At 38.4% G+C, this 17,647-nt stretch overlaps 1 protein-coding gene across 1 annotated transcript in view; it reads right to left on the bottom strand.

Moving 5' to 3' along the window:
• The window catches only part of ZFYVE26 (zinc finger FYVE-type containing 26), a 43,464-nt gene that overhangs the window by 3,830 nt on the left and 21,987 nt on the right, over nucleotides 1-17,647 (bottom strand). The window contains 18 exon segments of the mRNA XM_010711549.3: nucleotides 631-690; nucleotides 1,224-1,365; nucleotides 2,352-2,554; nucleotides 2,860-2,909; nucleotides 2,912-3,056; nucleotides 4,899-5,117; nucleotides 5,927-6,136; nucleotides 7,208-7,355; nucleotides 7,955-8,175; nucleotides 8,267-8,388; nucleotides 9,660-9,688; nucleotides 10,871-11,040; nucleotides 11,655-11,809; nucleotides 12,810-12,908; nucleotides 13,788-14,034; nucleotides 15,161-15,337; nucleotides 16,067-16,189; nucleotides 16,767-16,871. Coding sequence (XP_010709851.1) covers nucleotides 631-690; nucleotides 1,224-1,365; nucleotides 2,352-2,554; nucleotides 2,860-2,909; nucleotides 2,912-3,056; nucleotides 4,899-5,117; nucleotides 5,927-6,136; nucleotides 7,208-7,355; nucleotides 7,955-8,175; nucleotides 8,267-8,388; nucleotides 9,660-9,688; nucleotides 10,871-11,040; nucleotides 11,655-11,809; nucleotides 12,810-12,908; nucleotides 13,788-14,034; nucleotides 15,161-15,337; nucleotides 16,067-16,189; nucleotides 16,767-16,871 — 2,625 coding nt within the window.

Below are 17,647 nucleotides of genomic sequence, written 5' to 3' on the forward strand. Positions count from 1 at the left end.
GGAAACTTTTGGTGGCCTCTGATTTTCAAGTCACCACTGCTCAAGACTGACTCAAAGTTTCTTTATAATCAGCTGGCTAAAATTCAGCTTTGCTCAAGAACAAGAACACTGTCACCTCCTTTTCTGGGGTGGCAAAGTCAATTTTACTACTTCTGACAGATCTTTCACTACTTCTGACGGATCTTTCCTACCCAACCCACCTCTACCTCACTTAGCAGGCTCCCATTATATGCCTTGACAGCAGCCACCCTGGAAAACTGAAGGCATCTGATAATTATATCTCATATGAAGAAAGAAAGATAAGCTGAAGACTGATCCAGCTATGAAGACAAAGAATAAAGAAAAAAAAAGGAAAGAAGAAAATAGAAGAGATGGTAAGCAGTTGGACTTACTGCTCCATCTTTTACTGAAAAGTAGCAATGGCTGCTGCTAAGATGTGCTCTTTTTTTCAGTCTAGACAGGTGCTCTACCTTGTTCTGCATATTTAAGACTTGAACTACTGACTTTTCTCGTAAGAGATTTTCTCCTTCTGTGGATTAGAAGGCAACTAGCAAAAAAAGTCTTTTGCTTAAACAACTGCTTAAAACAACATGAAGTTATTTTTTAATAGTAATACCTGTTCTACCATACCTGAAGGACTCTGAATGCAATCCCAAATCCCTCCTCAACATTTTTGCCTTCCAACATGACCTGAAAAGAAAGACATCAGACAACTCTGAGGATGCACATCTCTTTTTTGTGACCTACAGTTAAATAATAATGCTCGCATTTACAGATATTGTCTAGAGGACAAAAGACGTGAAATTACTTCAACAGAGAACCGTACCATCCCAACAAGAAGTGGAGGAAATATATAGCAGTAGACCTTACTTGATTCACTGTGGAATGCTAGGTAAGTAACAGATGAAGCTGAGCTGAAGTTAAGAAAGGTAACAATAGCAGCATTATTTACCTTGCCTCAAAACAATCAAAAGACACATTTCTATCAGTATTTGGGATCCTCTACTTCTGAGAGCTTGAATTTTGAGCAACAGTGCTTAAGTATTTTAAGTATTCCCTGCTACTTGGAGAAAAAAAAATATCAGTTCTTCATTAACTGTAGGTTGCGTACATGCACAAGGGATCTGCTCATGAAGCTGCTCCAACCATCAATGTTTCAACTTGTGTACCACATTAGCACCAAAGGTAAAAAATAATGCTGTGTTTGAAATAGTGGTACATACCTTGCAAGCAACATCCATTTTCATGTTGTTATTTCCAAACAGTGTTGGCAAGGAAGAACCTGCCATTTGAGAGCTTCCTGAGGTCTCACATCGATGCAGAAACTTAGTTACTTCCATTTGCAGATCAACTGTATTGATGTGTCTAGAGAAGGGAAAAAAAAACAAATCTCACTTGATTTTGTAACAGAGAAAGTGTCAATTATCATTTTTGAACTTACTACTTCCATTAACACATTTCAAAATATCATATTTATTTCTGAACAGTCATTTTTTTAGTTACTGTTGGACTATCTCACTTTTTTGTAGCCAAATCCTACAGCAAAAAATTCTTCATAGATTCGTGCACTCAAGACATAAAAGCTCCAGGGAAGCTCTGTTTGTATTATTCCAAAGAGTGATTCAGAGAATCACAGAACGGGTTGGACCTTAAAGCCCATCTTGTTCCAACAGCTCTGCTGCGGGTGGGCTTGCCATCAAGCTATGGCAGGGTCCCATCCAGCTGGCCTTAAATGCTTCCAGAGATGGGGGCATCCACAGCTCCTCCAGATAACCTGTTTTTCCAGGATCTCAATGCCCACTGAGTAAAAAATTTCGATCTAAAATCTAACTTAAATCTCTCCTCTTAGGTTAGAGCTGCTTCCCCTTGTCACGTTGCCACTAGACCATGTAATCTGGAATCCAGAATCTGGATCCCAAATCAGTAATGACTACCGCTTTTTGATGTCTTCACACCCACTCCCTCGCTAACTTTAAGCTTAATGTCTAGCCTAAAAAACATGAAAGGAAAGCAAATCCTAGGAAAACCAACTGCAAGAGATATATGACTGAATTTACAATCTGATTTTTGAACATAGGGATTTGGTCAAGTCTGACACCTGTTAGCTGAATTTAAATTTAAACAAATATAGCCAGTAAAACATATCTGCCTGTGTATTACGTTTCGCTCTTTTAAACTACAGGATTATTGGTAATATAAAAGTAATGGGAATCTTACAATTGCAACTAGCTAGCCAAATTTGGGTCAAGCTCAACTGGGGTGCATTAGCTAAAGTCAACCCAAACACAATCATTACGACAAAAAGTCTGAATTTCCCCTTAACCAAAACGTAGCTTGCTGTTTATAGATACCTTGACACATCTGTAGCAGACATTTTCTTCCGGAAAGTGTACACCATTTTTTTTCTTCCTGAACTTCTTGAGACCTCCTGCAGGTAGACTTTGAGATGGTCCTTGATCTTTATGAGCCATGTCTGTTTGCCTCCCAGTTCGGTGTAGGATTTTGCTCCATGAGTAAAAAATCTAATGCAGGTCATGGCAGCACGAACATGATCCTAGAAGACATATACTGTTTGCTAAGATGCATCAGAGGAAACCACGTTCTCTAATCCTTGTCTCTACTGAAGTGCTCAAACAAAGCAGACAATGCTCCCTCTAAAGCAATACTTAATACTACCGCAGTGTGCCAGATCCATGACAGAAATATGCAGCAGGTCACCTTCAGTCTCACGCTTTCTGTTTTTCAGGATTGGAAAATACATACTTGCGCATCATGCAAACTTATATCACAGTAAATAAACAACAGATTGAAAACATTCAGCATCTCTCTGAAAGATATGTGCAAACACTCTCATCTTACCTTCATAAATTGTTGTAACTCATACAGAATGTGGTAGTAGTTCTTTTTTGCAAGTATTTGCAGGCTGCAATCAAATACATCCCCCAGCTCTCCAGCCCTGGATCAATGGTTTCCAGCAAATTCTCCAACATATGCAGCTTTCCACTTCGATAGCTTGGAATGAAGATCCCTTCAATGAATACTTCAGATGGGGATTCCTACACAAACATCAGGAAGGTAGCTTAAAGCAAAGCAGCTGTAACACATAGATCTTCCTTATACAAAAGAAATATCAAGTGATAGACTGCAGAATCAGCATATAACTCAGGCTGGAAGGGATCTCTGGAGGTAATGTGGCTCAAACCCCTGCTCAAAGAGTGGCCTCTCGATGTGTTCAGTCAGATTCTGAGTATCACCAATAGGGCAATTCAGCAGCCTCCCTGGGCCCCAGCTCCCATGTCTAAATATTCTCATTGCAAAATAAAAATAAAAATTAAAAAAGAAAACAAATTCCCATTTTCCATGTATCCAGCTGGAGTTTCCTTTGCTCCAAACTGTGTTCATTGCTTCTTGTGCTGTGCATGTGAGACGAGCCTAACTCCATTTCCACAATCACCCACAAAATGGTTGAAATCAGCACTCAAGATATTTTCTCGCTTGCTCTTCATCAAATTTAAAACAACAACAAAAGAACACAAACAAACAAGAAAACCTTATCTCTGCCACTCTACTCCTATATGTCTTATTCTCCAGGGCCCTGATCATCATCCAGAACTCTGTGTTAATGTTACGGTGGAAAGAAGCATGAATTATTTCTTGGCCCACATAAACATTTTAAAGACATGATACGGACTTATTACTTTTTTTTTTTTTTCCTTATAACAAGATTCAAAAACACTCAAATGCAAAATGTTTTGCCAGAAACTCAGTACCTTATGGTCTTAAGGTAATAACTGTTGCTCTCTAGTTCACATGATCACTACTGGCCTCCATGCCCAAAGCCTACACTGTCATTCTAGAGTAGTTTCAATGTCTGCTCCTTAACTCGCAAAACTGTGCCACCAGCAAAACATGCAACTTTTCTTTAAAGTGATATAAAAGACACATTTGAAAAGCAATGCAGATTGGAATACAAGCTCAGAATGATTGATGACATAATGAGAAAGCAAAGCCTATGCAACAACTTATTACAAAACTCGTAAGCAAATTGAAGATAATGAAATTCAGTATTTACAGTTGTACATTCTCAACAAGAATTATTAAAAAATATTAAATGAAACAATCACAGAAACATACAAATACAAAGCCAATCATTCCTCCTTCCCCAACCACACACGCACTTAGCAGCTCTCAAACTGGGGAAATGTAACAGACTCATATCAACGCACATTCTAAGAAGCAGCCTAAATGAAGCTAGAACTTCACTGGAGTAGTTTCCTAACTTAAATGTCGTTAAATACCAATAAAACTGTATTATCCAGTTGTTCTCAAACCCTCCTATTATATACAGTTTTCTGCAGCCAGAATTAGAAACCACTTTCTGGCTTTTCTAGATTTCTGTCCTTTACTCATATTTCCAGTACACCCAGAAGTGCAAACACAGGCGTCTGATGAAACAAGCAGTACCAACAGACAGAGTCACTGTGATAAAGTGTCTCAAGTTATCAGCATGTTGGAATTCAAAGTCTTCCTTATTCTAAACTGTATTAACAATGGGTACAAATTTTCTGCTCTGCAGGAAAAAAAAAAAGCACTGTTGATAATAGTGACTCTACAAAGGAAAACTAGTGCACTTTTCTTCTCCACAGAAGTCACTGTTTCAACACAATGAGGAAGAGAGATTAAACACAAGGCCTAAAGATCTGTGTTACTTTCTCCTATCACCAAATTGTAAGTAGTCACTGGATAGCCTGAGTGATAACATTCAAGACACTGAAAAATGCCTGTGCATAAAAGCACCCGGAATGCTGTGATATTCAATGTTGTTTTCAACTGGCCTTGAAGACCTCTCAACTCCTTTCTGGATTTCATTTTAAGTGATGGAGCACTGGATTACTCACCTTATTTAACAAGTGAAGCAGTGCTTCTCTCATACAGTCATGCCTCATGTAAAAGCTTATTATTGCCAGATTAGTGCCATAACTATGTAAATAGAACAAGCACTCTTGATAGTAGCTGTTGTACTGAACCTTCCCCTCAGACATCATCTCCAGGGATAGACTTCTTGTTCTCAATGTTGCTTCCAGTTCCCTCAATGTGGCAAAGTAATCATCATCCTGCTGTTAGAACAGAATCAGTGACAGGTGACAACTAATAAGAAAACTTTTTTTTCAACTGTCAACCAGACCAAGTTTTTCTGTTGTTGTCTTTAAAACAGTCATCATTTTGGAGGGGTTAGTCTCCAGTAATGCTTTTTATAAACGCTAGATTGGAACCACGCTACAAACAGACATGCAGAAGGTTGTGGCAGCTAGCACAACTCTCTTTCCAGCAATGGACAGGAAGCTTGTTTATTAAACATAACACAGCACTCCGCAGCAGCTGCTTCAATAACCTAGCTCAAACAGGCCTTTTTATTTTTTGAAAATACTTACTACTTTCAAGGTCTTTCATCATTATGATTCTGTAGTTACTTAATACTAAAAGGCTTTTTGATACACCTCCCAAATCATATAATAGTGCTCCCTGTCAATGAAGAAATGAGTGAGATCACATCTTTGGCTTTGAATTCCTGCTACATTAGTGCTTTAGTAGAGAAATACCTACTGCAGCAGCACAAAATATCGGTGGGATGGAGTTTAGTTTTCTCAGACTCTAGTAATAGTATTTCAACCACTACAGCTTCTTCCACAGGTACCAAATATATCCCCAGTTACTACAAAAAAATTCTATCATCTGCTGCTCAGTCATCAATTCACTATGAGGTACCAGTTCGTGAATTCTCAGCAATATTTAGTTTACAGCAGGTAATCATGACAAAAGAGGTAAAGAAACCAGTACCTGATATTGTATCATGCATTGCTGCAAAATGTGTATTAAAGCAAACTAGTTTTGCTATTTGCACTCAGAGCAGACAGAATATCCTCACCGCAATGAGTACAGGCTTCACCGTGGACTCTAGGTATTGTATCACATCCTGGACTAGCCTTGACCCGTGGTTCAGCTGGTTTAGATCCACTGGTGGCTTTAAACATCGGTTAAACTTCTCTCTTGCTGAACTTAAATTTCCAGCTTTAAGACAAGCCATGCCCCAGGCATGCCATGCTCCACTCGGATCCAACCCAGATTTTGTAGAAACCTAAATTCAAAGCAATTCGTTAATACTGCAATACAGAAAATAGGAAAGCTGACTTATCACAGTCCGTGACTGTGATATAAATGTCCTTCCTAAAGTGTACTTCCCATTAGAACAAATGTAAACATCACATGCTGATTATTTCTAGGCTATTGCATGGAATGTCAACTACTGAAACATCCACGATGTCCAAATCAATGTTTTTAATCATACAAGGTTAAGTAATCACATGTCTGGAAAACTTCAATTCAGCAGTTTTAAAACTTAGAAGACAATCTGTTTCTGATATGAAAATGTCATAAAAAGCAATCGTTTTTCTTTACATAGAAAAACTGCATAAAGAACTGTGAGTTTGTGGTTTAAAAGCAAAACGATAGCAGATGCCTCATGAACCGCCAGGAAATTTTTACTTCATATATGTCTGCTGATCACATTTATTCCTGATGTTTTTCAGTCAATCATCTGCCTTTAAACATGAACCCTTTTTATTCAAATATGTTACTTATTTCTGTTTGGCTTTTTAAATCATCCCTTAAAAATCATAATTCTCTTCCTAAGAAACTGCAGTGCCATAAAGAGACTTAGAAAATACTGGGAGGAGGGGGAAGATAAACCACACCCAATGAGCTCCAATAGACAGATTTGCCATTATGGCCAATTTCTAAGTAAAATCTTGTAAAAGGTGCCTTACTAATATTTGCTGTGTTATTACAGACAAATAAGATCAAATAAACAAGCTTCAGATAAAATCCTGCCACAAAGGATACCTCAGCCCTTCTACTGGATGTAAGACTCCTCCATGTAGTTAACACCTCCATTCCAATTTTAACTGTACCAGGAAACAAAGCCCCTATCTTTCCCTTTAGGAGCCTGCTCCACAGCAGAAGGCATGTTCCTTCTCAGAAAAAACTTTTTTCCAGCGCTCAGAAAAGATTTTCTTTGTCGTTTAAAAACTTATCCTAGTTTATAACAGTTTAAATATTGTCTGTTTCACACATATCCCACCCATCTGAGAGAAAAACAAAAATCACCAGAGAAAGATGATTAACATTCACATCTTTCTACTATCATTACCTCTATAGCTAGCTGATAGTACTCTGCTTCCAAGAGACGATTTCTTAATCTTGTTACTGCTGCAGGGAGAAGAATCTGATCTAAAGATGGTACTGGACGATAGGCAGCAGCAACCAAAATATTCAGCACATCCACTTTGCTGATGTAGCTAGGGGAAAACAAGTTAAACAAATGCATATGCTTTCACTATTGACATACACACAAAGAATTTTAAAGGAACTCTGCGTCAAAGACAATTCTTTGAACATAGTTCCTAAATCACCAGTATATGAGGTTTCTCTATCATATTTTCTCACTCAGGTTATTTTTTACTTCCTAAATACAGTGATGCACTGGAAGAGGGTGACTGCAGACATCAACATGCATTATAAAAATCGAAGTGGTATGTGTGAAATTCATATACTGCACCTGCCACTTTAAGCCCTCCAGGACAAAAACTGAGGAAAGATTAATATGCTAGTTCTCAGCAAGCACAGCTTTAGAATCCTAAATTGAAATACAGACTTAAAGCAGAAAATACAGAAGTAAAATTTTTATCCCAATCATTGCAAATTATTTCTCCTACTCTGAGAATTTTCTTCGTAATTATTATGTAGTTATTACTTGAAGTTCTGTCACTTGAGCTCTTATTCTTACATTATGTATTTCTCTTCCTGTTTAAAATGCCCATGGCACATCTGAAGGAACTCTCCCACCCTCTACTCCCCAGTGAAGATAATACATCCTAGTGAACATCTGATAAATCACCTGTCACAGAGAGCTAGGTCCTGGCTCCTCCCAGCTTTCACAAACATCATTTTGGCACTGAAGAGTAACTGTTTCATGATGTCCATAAGGAGTCCAGCATCTACCTCAGGATTAGTGAGCCCTTGGGACAATCTGCAGCAGTGCTCAATCAGCTGGTGGCCACACACTATGCTGTTGCTGTGCAGGCTAAGAATAGCAATACACAGGGAAGAGCTGGGAGCCTGACAGTTGGAGGAAAGAAAGACAAACACGATTGTTAAGGTAATTCTCCAGCAAACTGCTTATAATAGACTTTCCTTCTCCAGGCCTCACCTGTTCATAGTAAAATTCACTGCGTACAATTTCGTTCTCCTCTTCGTTCAGGGAAAGAAGCCATTCAAGGGCAGCTGCCTTAGGTATTCGCACCACTGTGGAACATTCATTACTAGGAGTTTCTGCAGCCAGGAAGAAAAAAAATAGATAATATCATTATATGAACAACAACAACGACTAAAGACTCACAATGCAGAGTATTCTCACAGCCTTTCCAGGCTCAACAGTGATCCCTCGGTTGTACCAGTTCCTGTCAATATCATTTGTCCAGCACACATTACAGAAACATTTCCATTCCTCAGCAGGCTACCAAACTGCACCTAGGCCCACTTTCACTACCATCAGCATCCTTTCACCAAAAACTACTGCCAGTAATATGTGATGAGAGCAGCCTTAAAGGTAACCATACCATAACGGGAAAATTACTGACAGAAGTTGACACCTACTGAAATACAGAAAAAGTGTCAGCAAGCCTGGGAACCCAGAACATATTTGGGAAGCACAGCTGGTATCTTTTAAGTGCACCTGGATAGCTGAGAACCAGAGACATCCCAAGATATCCTCAATAAAAGCAAAAGAAAAAGCAACAACAAACCTATCTGGAAAGTTAAAAAAAACAGCCTGGCAGGATGGAAAACAGCTTGACAAAGTAGGAATCTGCAGCAGATAATGACTGCTGTAGCTGGAGAAATAGCAAAAAAGCCTGGGAAAGTAAAAAATTGATCTTAGAACACAAGAAACAGCATCATCTATCGGCTATTCCAGGTGAAAAAGAAATTAGCAACATCTACTTGGTGCTCCAAGTGGTACTGTCCTACATCCCCTCATGCCTCTAATGACAGATATCTAAGTGACTTGCATTCTACCCAAAGTGCAGCTTCTCTCCGAGAACTCACCTTGCATGAACTTCTCTACACAAGATCCGGACAGATCGGATCCTTAGCAGGGACACCTCACTGACTTCATATTCCAAGACACTGACCATATCTGAAGTGAGACATGGTTCATCACCAACTGACCCTTCTCCTGGAAATTGTTTGGAGGGTCCCACAGCTCTGTACTCGGCTAATAATTCCTACTCTTAATGCAACCTCCCCATGACTGTATCTAGTACTCAAGGTGCCTTCTCCAACTATTTCTTCAATTATTTCATTTCATCCCCAAACAGCTTGTTCTAGATTGGCTCAGACATTTTTCCTAAATCACAAATTCCCATTAATGGAAGTTTGGAATGCTTAATTTCAGCCTGCTCATACAAAACACCATTGAAGTTTTTGCAACTGAAGTTTTGATCAACCGTTAGCTACAGCTAGATGCGTCAGTTTGCCTCCTCTAACTCCACTTGCAATCAGGCACTGAAAAAATTGCATTTTAATACTACTCCACTACTTACCTTCCACTTCATCCTGATCTTCCTTTGTGCTGTAATAGAAAGAAGGAAATGTCAGGCCTAGTCCAGCACACAGAACAAAGCATACTTAAAAAAAATTTGAAAGGATCAACATGGTTAGCCTTTTCAGAACAGTGTATTGTAAAAATCTAGTATTTCTCTTCCTACCCTTCCCAACCTATTCCTTGTCCCTACCCTCTACTGTCTGGAAATGCATGATTCTGCCTCTAAATAATGTGTTTCAACTACACTACTACATTAAGTAATTAGTTGTGTAGGAATATAACCTTCTGCTGCACCTATCACAACAAAGACAACACTGGGCACAAGAACTGCCCAGTATCAGAATACATCAGAGCTCAAATGAATTCTTAAGGACAGAGACCTGCATCCCAGAGACTTAGGTGTGGGGTCTTTTTTGTTTTTTTTTTAATACAAATAAGGTGATAAAAAAAAAAAAACACTTAAGCACTTAAAATGTGACCAAGCTCACAACTAGGCTCTGTTGACCTGATCTCGTAGCATAAGCAACCATTCCAACTCAAGCTAATCTACCTATAGGTGACTGCTCATATTCTCAGACCTGCTTTTCCTAGCAAGTCCACTGATACTGCCATAGTTGATACTGCCATACTTCTATTAGCAGGCTTGATGAAGTCATGAATAGTAAAACTCACATTTTCATCAGTTGGCCTATGAATCTCAACATACTTCTCAGCTGAAAGCAATTATATCAAAAATCTGTCATCACAGCTGGCAACCCTTTTGTTAAGGGCACAGTTTCAAAATTTACCTAATCATGAACTTGATTCTGAATCTCCCTGAGTTAAAGAAGTCATAACCAAGGGACTGCAGAGTAGCATTAAAACAATGATATGCGCAGCAGAACCAGTCACCAAGCAGTAATAATCCAGGAGCTGAATAAATTGTAAGCAACTTGGTGACCTACTGTAGTAGCTTTTGTTGAATACATTTTCCAACAAAGCATTCAACTTTTATGTCTAAAGATGAACTGATGCTTAAAGAAATAAATAAAGAACTTTGTTGACTGGCTCTTTAGTGTTCTAGTATGAGAAGTAAGCTGAGGTACAGTAGACCCTTCAACACACAACGGCTGTCTGCCATAAAACCTGATGTTATCACAATATCCAGATAGAACCAGGATTTGAGTTTTTCCTTATTCCATTAAGAAGAGATAGAATGGAAAGACTTACATGCTTGTGTCTTCTACCAAGCCAGGCAGATGTTCTCTGTTGTAGTAACTATAGCATTGATCACATACACGAGCTGGATTTTCTCTACAAGCCTCTACTGTCATTTTCTTGGTAGAGCAAGAACTGCACACCAGCCTGCCACAGCGCCTGCAGTGATGACGTCTGTTAAACTGAGCACACGAGGTCATAGGTAGGCAAACGAAAGGATTTACTCAAGTCTTCTGCCGTATCTGCCTCCACCACATCCTCCTACATCTAACTGCCTCCACTCATGAGTAAACTTAGCTCACTTGACAAGAGGAAACAGCCCGTCGTAAGGCTTTTCAGAACTATAAAGTGATTCTGACAGAATTCCCTACCAGGTTGGCTAAGGCAAGGCAAGAAGGGAGAGGAAAAGAAAAAAACACAACAAAAACACACAGAACAACTGGGGGTTTAAATATAGTTGCTGCAGCCTTGGACTTTTTACTGCTAATGTTGTCCCAGATTTGATCACTAAGATACCTAAATCACCTCTCGAAAAAGTCAGAAGCCGTAGACTGTTTTTCTGACATAACCTTAGCCACTTCCAAATTCAAAACCAACATTTTGAATAAATTCTGTTGTTTCTAGCCCATATAACAGACAGCCAGCACATTTTCAAAACTCAAATTAATCTTCTCCCTCAGAGCACTAATGTAGTTGCTTAAGTACTCTATGCAAAAAACAAGTTTTGGAAGCACACTATGAGCAACGATTCACACTCAGTGGTCACCATTCTGAGAACTTAATTTTTGCTCCTTACCATAGTAAAGCGCTCAGTTTTGCAAACCATACATATTGTTTCAGTGTCATCAGGTATCCACTGTTGCTTCGGAGGCGGCTTCTCAGGTGGCACAAATTCCTCCAAAAAATTCTGCTGCAGGCTTCTTTCTCTGGGACTTGCAGACATGGTGACACCTTAAAAGAAGCCAGGACAAGACAAACATGGAAGGGAATTTAAACTGTTTAATGGCATCCCGAATACCAGAAAACACTACAGACTTACTGAGATTTGCAACAGGACTACTGCTATCCTTCAACAAAGTATGGCATATTAATGTAGTGCAAGGAACATTAATGTTCTTGAGCTAAAACTATAAGACTATCATCTTCTAATACTTTGATACTAATGACCAAGATTGCTTAGTTACTAATAGATCTTTACCATAACAATTAAACTATAAGATCAGAATAGATGCTGAGAAGTGATATCACAAACAGAGACTTGGAGGAGGAATGAAAAAAACACACAGGTATATGTATACCAAGTAAGCGGTAGAGCACAAAATACAATCTTCAGGTTGACATTCCTGAAGATTTAAACTTTTCTTTATTATCAGAAGAATAGTATGGCATAGCAAGCAATAGAATTTCCAGTTCAGGATACAGGACCAGAAACTCTGAACTGGAGGTCAGGATATCACTGATAAGCCCTAGTTCAGGCTCACCACTTGCTGAGAATCACCAGTCTGAGGATAACCCTTGCTAGTCATCTCCTGAGAGGACTGGCCTTGCATCTTTTACAACAAATGTGCTATGAGTGCACATCTGTTGCATTAGATGCAGAATGGAAACTATAGAAGAATTTGTGCTTGCTTTTAAAGGAACAAATATTCTTCAGTTCTTCTGGCTTAAACTATAGTTTTCATTGTATTTGAAGTAGAGCCCCCTCAGACAATAATATATACTGTTTTTCCTAAGGCCACAAGCAAGATCTACTAAACTAAATTCAAGGACTAAAAGAAAAAAGGAAATAGACACAAGGATGAGATTTCAACTGTAAAACCAAAGTTAACATGGAAAAGAAAAGATACTAAGCAAAGAACAGGAAGTACTACCACAGCGATGGACTCAAAGAAAAGTTCTGTCTTTCTCTGTGCTCCAGAAAGCACACAAAAAAGTGACATTAAGAGTTTACCTGTAAGGCTGGCAAGAGATAGTTCTGATGATCCTGACTTAGACATTGTTTCACACTCCAGTACTTGACAGAGACTTTCTTGGATACGTGTAACAGAATCTGGGTCAGGAAAAAATAACAAAAACAGAACAGTATTGGTGATAAACCTGCCTGTTTTTACAAAGATTACAAGAATTCACTCAGAGCAATATGTAACAGTGCTAGTACAAACTGGATTAGCTGTATAATTACAAACTATCATCTTGAAAAAAATTATCCCACAGCAATACTATATAGAACACAGAGAAAGGGATCCCTAAAGCAATGGACTACTGACAGGCTCAGAAATAATTCAGCACAGAAAAAGTATCACTTGTGAAAACCATCAGTTGACACAAGATGCTCATGGCAAATATTAAGTGTTTCACATGGCAGCAGAAGGAACACACGTGCAACTTTAAACGTCATTTTGCATGAAAAGACATGCAAAGTCTGCTGCATTTATAATAGCAAAAACTTTATCTTTAAATCGTGAAATGACATCAACACTTTGAAACTAGCATAAAGCAAGATGGTACCATATATGTAGAAACAGGTAAACAAATACAAACAATTATGCTCATCGTGCATTTTTTATGTAGTGAAACCACTGGATTTAATCTGCAGCACCCTCTGGTGTTCCAGTCACAAAACCCTCAAATGCACAGCAAAATGCAGAACTGAAGGCAACATGGATGAGAACTGGTTAACACACCAGGAGAGAGCTATGCCAAGTGCATTAAATAAAAGAAGGAAGGAATGGAGCAACAGAATGAACTGAGAAAGTTTTGAAGCCCTTGGGTCCTACAAGAAATGCAAGGACTTTCGGAACATACTCCGGTCTAGGAGGAGACTGAAGGCAAGTATCTAGAAGTGTTACAGCAGAAACGGAAAAGCAATGCCTGGTGAAAACTTGCCCTTCTTGCCCAAGAAGAAAATAGCATTCTCAAGAATAGTCACCTGATCTCCTTTCTTTCAATGAAAATGGGAAGTCAAGGGCTTTCTCTGCATATTTTGAGAGCAAATTGTCAATATCTTCTACAGCAAAGCCAACTTCCTGTCTACCTAAGAGCTGGTGCAGTGTCTGCACAGCCACAGATACCCAGTCCACTTTCATATTCATGAGCAGCTGTTCCACCATAAGCAGTGGCCTGGATGAGAGGTGGAAGTAGTTAACACGAGAGAGTTCAGGTAGAGTCAGCAATACCTGGGAAGTAGATAAAAACAAAGTTGAAGTTTTTCAACCTCCAAATTTGATTTCGTGTGAGCCTAAGACAAGAAACTAACCAAGCAGCTTACATGAGGAATAAAATAACACACAGGCAAAAAAAATGGAGATAGGACTTATTGGGCCTATTTGTAGCTCTGTGACAGAATTAGTGAGCAGCTTGCTTAGCTCCTGCTTTCAGATTCCATCAAACACTGTCTCATTTCAGAGGAAGCTGAAAACAGGAAAGGATTTAATGACATGTTGTACTGGGGTAGAGTACATTATGCTATTAAGGTATGACTATTAAAAAAACCCCCGAAGCATTATCCTTATCTTTCCATCCTTTGAGGAAAAAAAATGATGGATGAAAATATGAGCAGTTCCCTGTAAAGATGAGAAGTTAATATAAACTCTTTACAAATTAAATCATGTTTTCAAAAGTAAAGAAACAAACGTTGATACTGTTGTGCAAAGCACTGGAGGCAAGCTGCCATGTGTAGTCCTGAAAAAGAGTATACTGCAGAAACACCAGCATTTTCTTCAGATATCCTGTATTTTATTATGATAACTTACTGGTTTCCATTTGCAATTTCAGGACGAGCACAGAACATTTACAAGACAACAGTCCTACAGAAACTGTAGTAATGGAGTGATACTGACTCCCTTTGGAAGCACATCTGGAAGAAACATGCTGTGAAAGTATTAAAGATCACCATACAGATGATCACATTTCTAGAGTAATCTATGTATTAGATTACACACAGGAAGGAAGCATGGCATTTCTGATACATCAGAGACTATGTTGAGGATACTTCCTTTTTGCTAAGACAAACTCAGCAACTATCCTGATAAATACCCAGGTGTTTTTTTTTCCCTTCTTTTAGTCTGCATGGTACCTACCTCCTCACAGCTCAGAAAGAAGAATGCTCTGTTTAAATTGGAAGCTACAACTACCTCAGAATACAAGAACTATAGGAGGTTTTAGGCCATCTCTAACCTTTCTTGGGATTCTAAGACTTGGAATCTTGAGCTTGACAGGGTGAGAATTCCCTGGTAAAATCTACAGGCAGATACTTCAACAGCTATATTGCTGTTAATCCTACAACACAGGAGTTTTACTTACTTTTGATCCCATGTAAAGTGCCTGGATTTCATTACGACGTGCTGTTGTCAGATTCCTGTAGAAGTGGGTTGTGAGGTAATCAGCTAAGAAGTGAGACGCTGCCAAGCTAGGATGTTGGTCAAGGGACTGTTCACTGATAGCAAGGCAAATACCAGGATCTTCTATTCTTTGTAACAGCTAGAAACATAGAAAATACAATAAATCCTTACTATGTTCCTGGAGATTTTTTTTATACTAGTCAGTGAATAACAAATCGCTGCCATACAATGGTCCAGCAAGCAAATTAACTCCACAAGTATCTTACACACAGTGATGATTTAGATCATCCACTTACAGACTACTCAATGCCTATTTGCTCCATTTAGCAAAACAGTTTTAAAATCAAAACAAACAAAAAAAAAAAAATCAAGAAATGAGATACAAGATGTAGTACTGAAAAGAGTCTTCCTTGCTTCTAAAATTCTTTCAGACTACACAACTTGCAAAGTGAGTGCATTTTACTTTTAATCTGTTAGTATCAACAGCTCCACAATTATTAAAACCAGAAGAATTCACACTTGGCTGATTTGGGCATTGAAGCACAGCTGACCAATTTGTATTTGTAGTTTAATTTCTGGTTCTTCTGTTTAAGCAGCACAAAAATACTTCATTACGATCTTTCAAGTAAAAAGGGCCCTGTATTTCCATTTAATTAAAATAGCTGTGAAGACATAGAAACTTCTAGGTCCAACAATGGGATTGCAAAGCTAGATTTTCATTTAAAGCAGACCAGGCAAAAGCCAGGACTTTGAAAGAATATCTAAGAAAATAGTTTCCCTAGAAGAAGAAACAAAGTCAACAGTTTGGATACCATATTCTCAACTTACTTGACCTTGAATTGTAAGGTTGAGAGAGTCCTGCTATTACCTGTGATGCTTTTTCCATGTCTCCCATCTCCAGTAAGTGGAGAAGGTGCTCACGGTGAAGATTGATCAAGTCTTCTCTTGGGACAGGATACAAGTGCCCCCATTCCTCACATAACTCATAATCCTAAAGAATAAAACAAAACAAACAAATGCAACTAAGCAAATTGAAAAGAAACAAAAAAACAACCCAACCTTCTTCTCCTCTTCTGTCCAATACAACAGTTCCTCCAAAGACCTGATCAGCTTCGAGAAATTCTTTAGCTCAGACTCCTCTCTCTCATGCAAACACAAATAATTAAAATGACAAGGGAAAACAGTGACTCAGTTTAAAAGAGTCACAATCTGCATTGAGAACACTTTCCCATCTCACAGAAAGCAAACTGACTTTCTTGGAAGACACTTTTCAAGCTAACCAGATCTACTGTATTAGCACTTACATAATCATCAAGATAGTATTACATCAAAAATCTTACTATTAAAATCGACAAAAATTTTAACTGAAAAGATGTCTCAGAATAAGAGTTGAAGGATTATTAAACTGTGCATAAAGCTTGACATTGAGCTTTCTGTACAAAGAATTGAGTAAAAGAATCCTTCTTCAGGTATTATTTGCTGATTATTCTTTCAAATTTGTTGAACTGGCATTTAATCCAAAGTCTAATGGGTTCCAGCTTAACAAAATTCACGTGACAATGCCTAACCTTTGCTTTCAGAATGATATTCATGATGGCCTGGGGATCGTCAGTGCAGGCTTTTTTCAGATCCTGCCAGTCACTCCACAGTGGTTCATTTTGCAAATTCAAAATCTGAAAAAGTTTGATATTATTGTAGCACACATTTTAAATTTTTATCTACAACAATCATCAAATCTAGGAAAACAGTTGGGCACCTCATATCAAGAGTTACTTTGTACCAACAAAAAGTCAACACATTTATCTCTAGCCCTTTATGCTAATTCACTTCCAACTGGAAAAAGACTAATTTTCTTTGTATTTATCTATCACAAACCTGCTTTGCAGGGACAATAAGGCAAAGTTTCCAAAAGACTACAGGGCAATAACTATGGATGAAAAAGTACATGTACACCACAGACATTGCTGATGCTAACAGTGAGAAAGCCAAACTAATTACTAGCAGAATCACCACCATATAGAGCTCAGCAGGGATTTATGACTCCTCTATGCTCCGTCTTCAGCCTGTACTGAACTCCAGGCCACCTAGTCTGATTTCGCTTGGGTATTTAAACTACCCCATAATTAGAAAGGCTGTCTGCAATGTAAGCATGTTTCTTGGTCCTGTACACCATACATATCTACATCTCTCAAGCAAATAAAAATCATGACTTTCCATGGAAAGCTTCTAAAGATTCTCACAGTGGCACAGAATGGAGAAACAAAAACCTTTTAAAAATTAAAATGAATTAAGTGGCATCACACAAAAACAATACAAAATACTATTTGCAGACTTGAATTATCATAGAAGAGTGGAGAAGTTATAAAAGATGGCAGAGAGTTTTAGCTGGATATTATAGTACTGAAAACACATGACCTGTTTCAATTGAAAGACTTAAAAAAAAAAAAAA

Source organism: Meleagris gallopavo, chromosome 5 (genome assembly GCF_000146605.3).
Source record: "Meleagris gallopavo isolate NT-WF06-2002-E0010 breed Aviagen turkey brand Nicholas breeding stock chromosome 5, Turkey_5.1, whole genome shotgun sequence".
Classification (NCBI taxonomy): domain Eukaryota; kingdom Metazoa; phylum Chordata; class Aves; order Galliformes; family Phasianidae; genus Meleagris; species Meleagris gallopavo.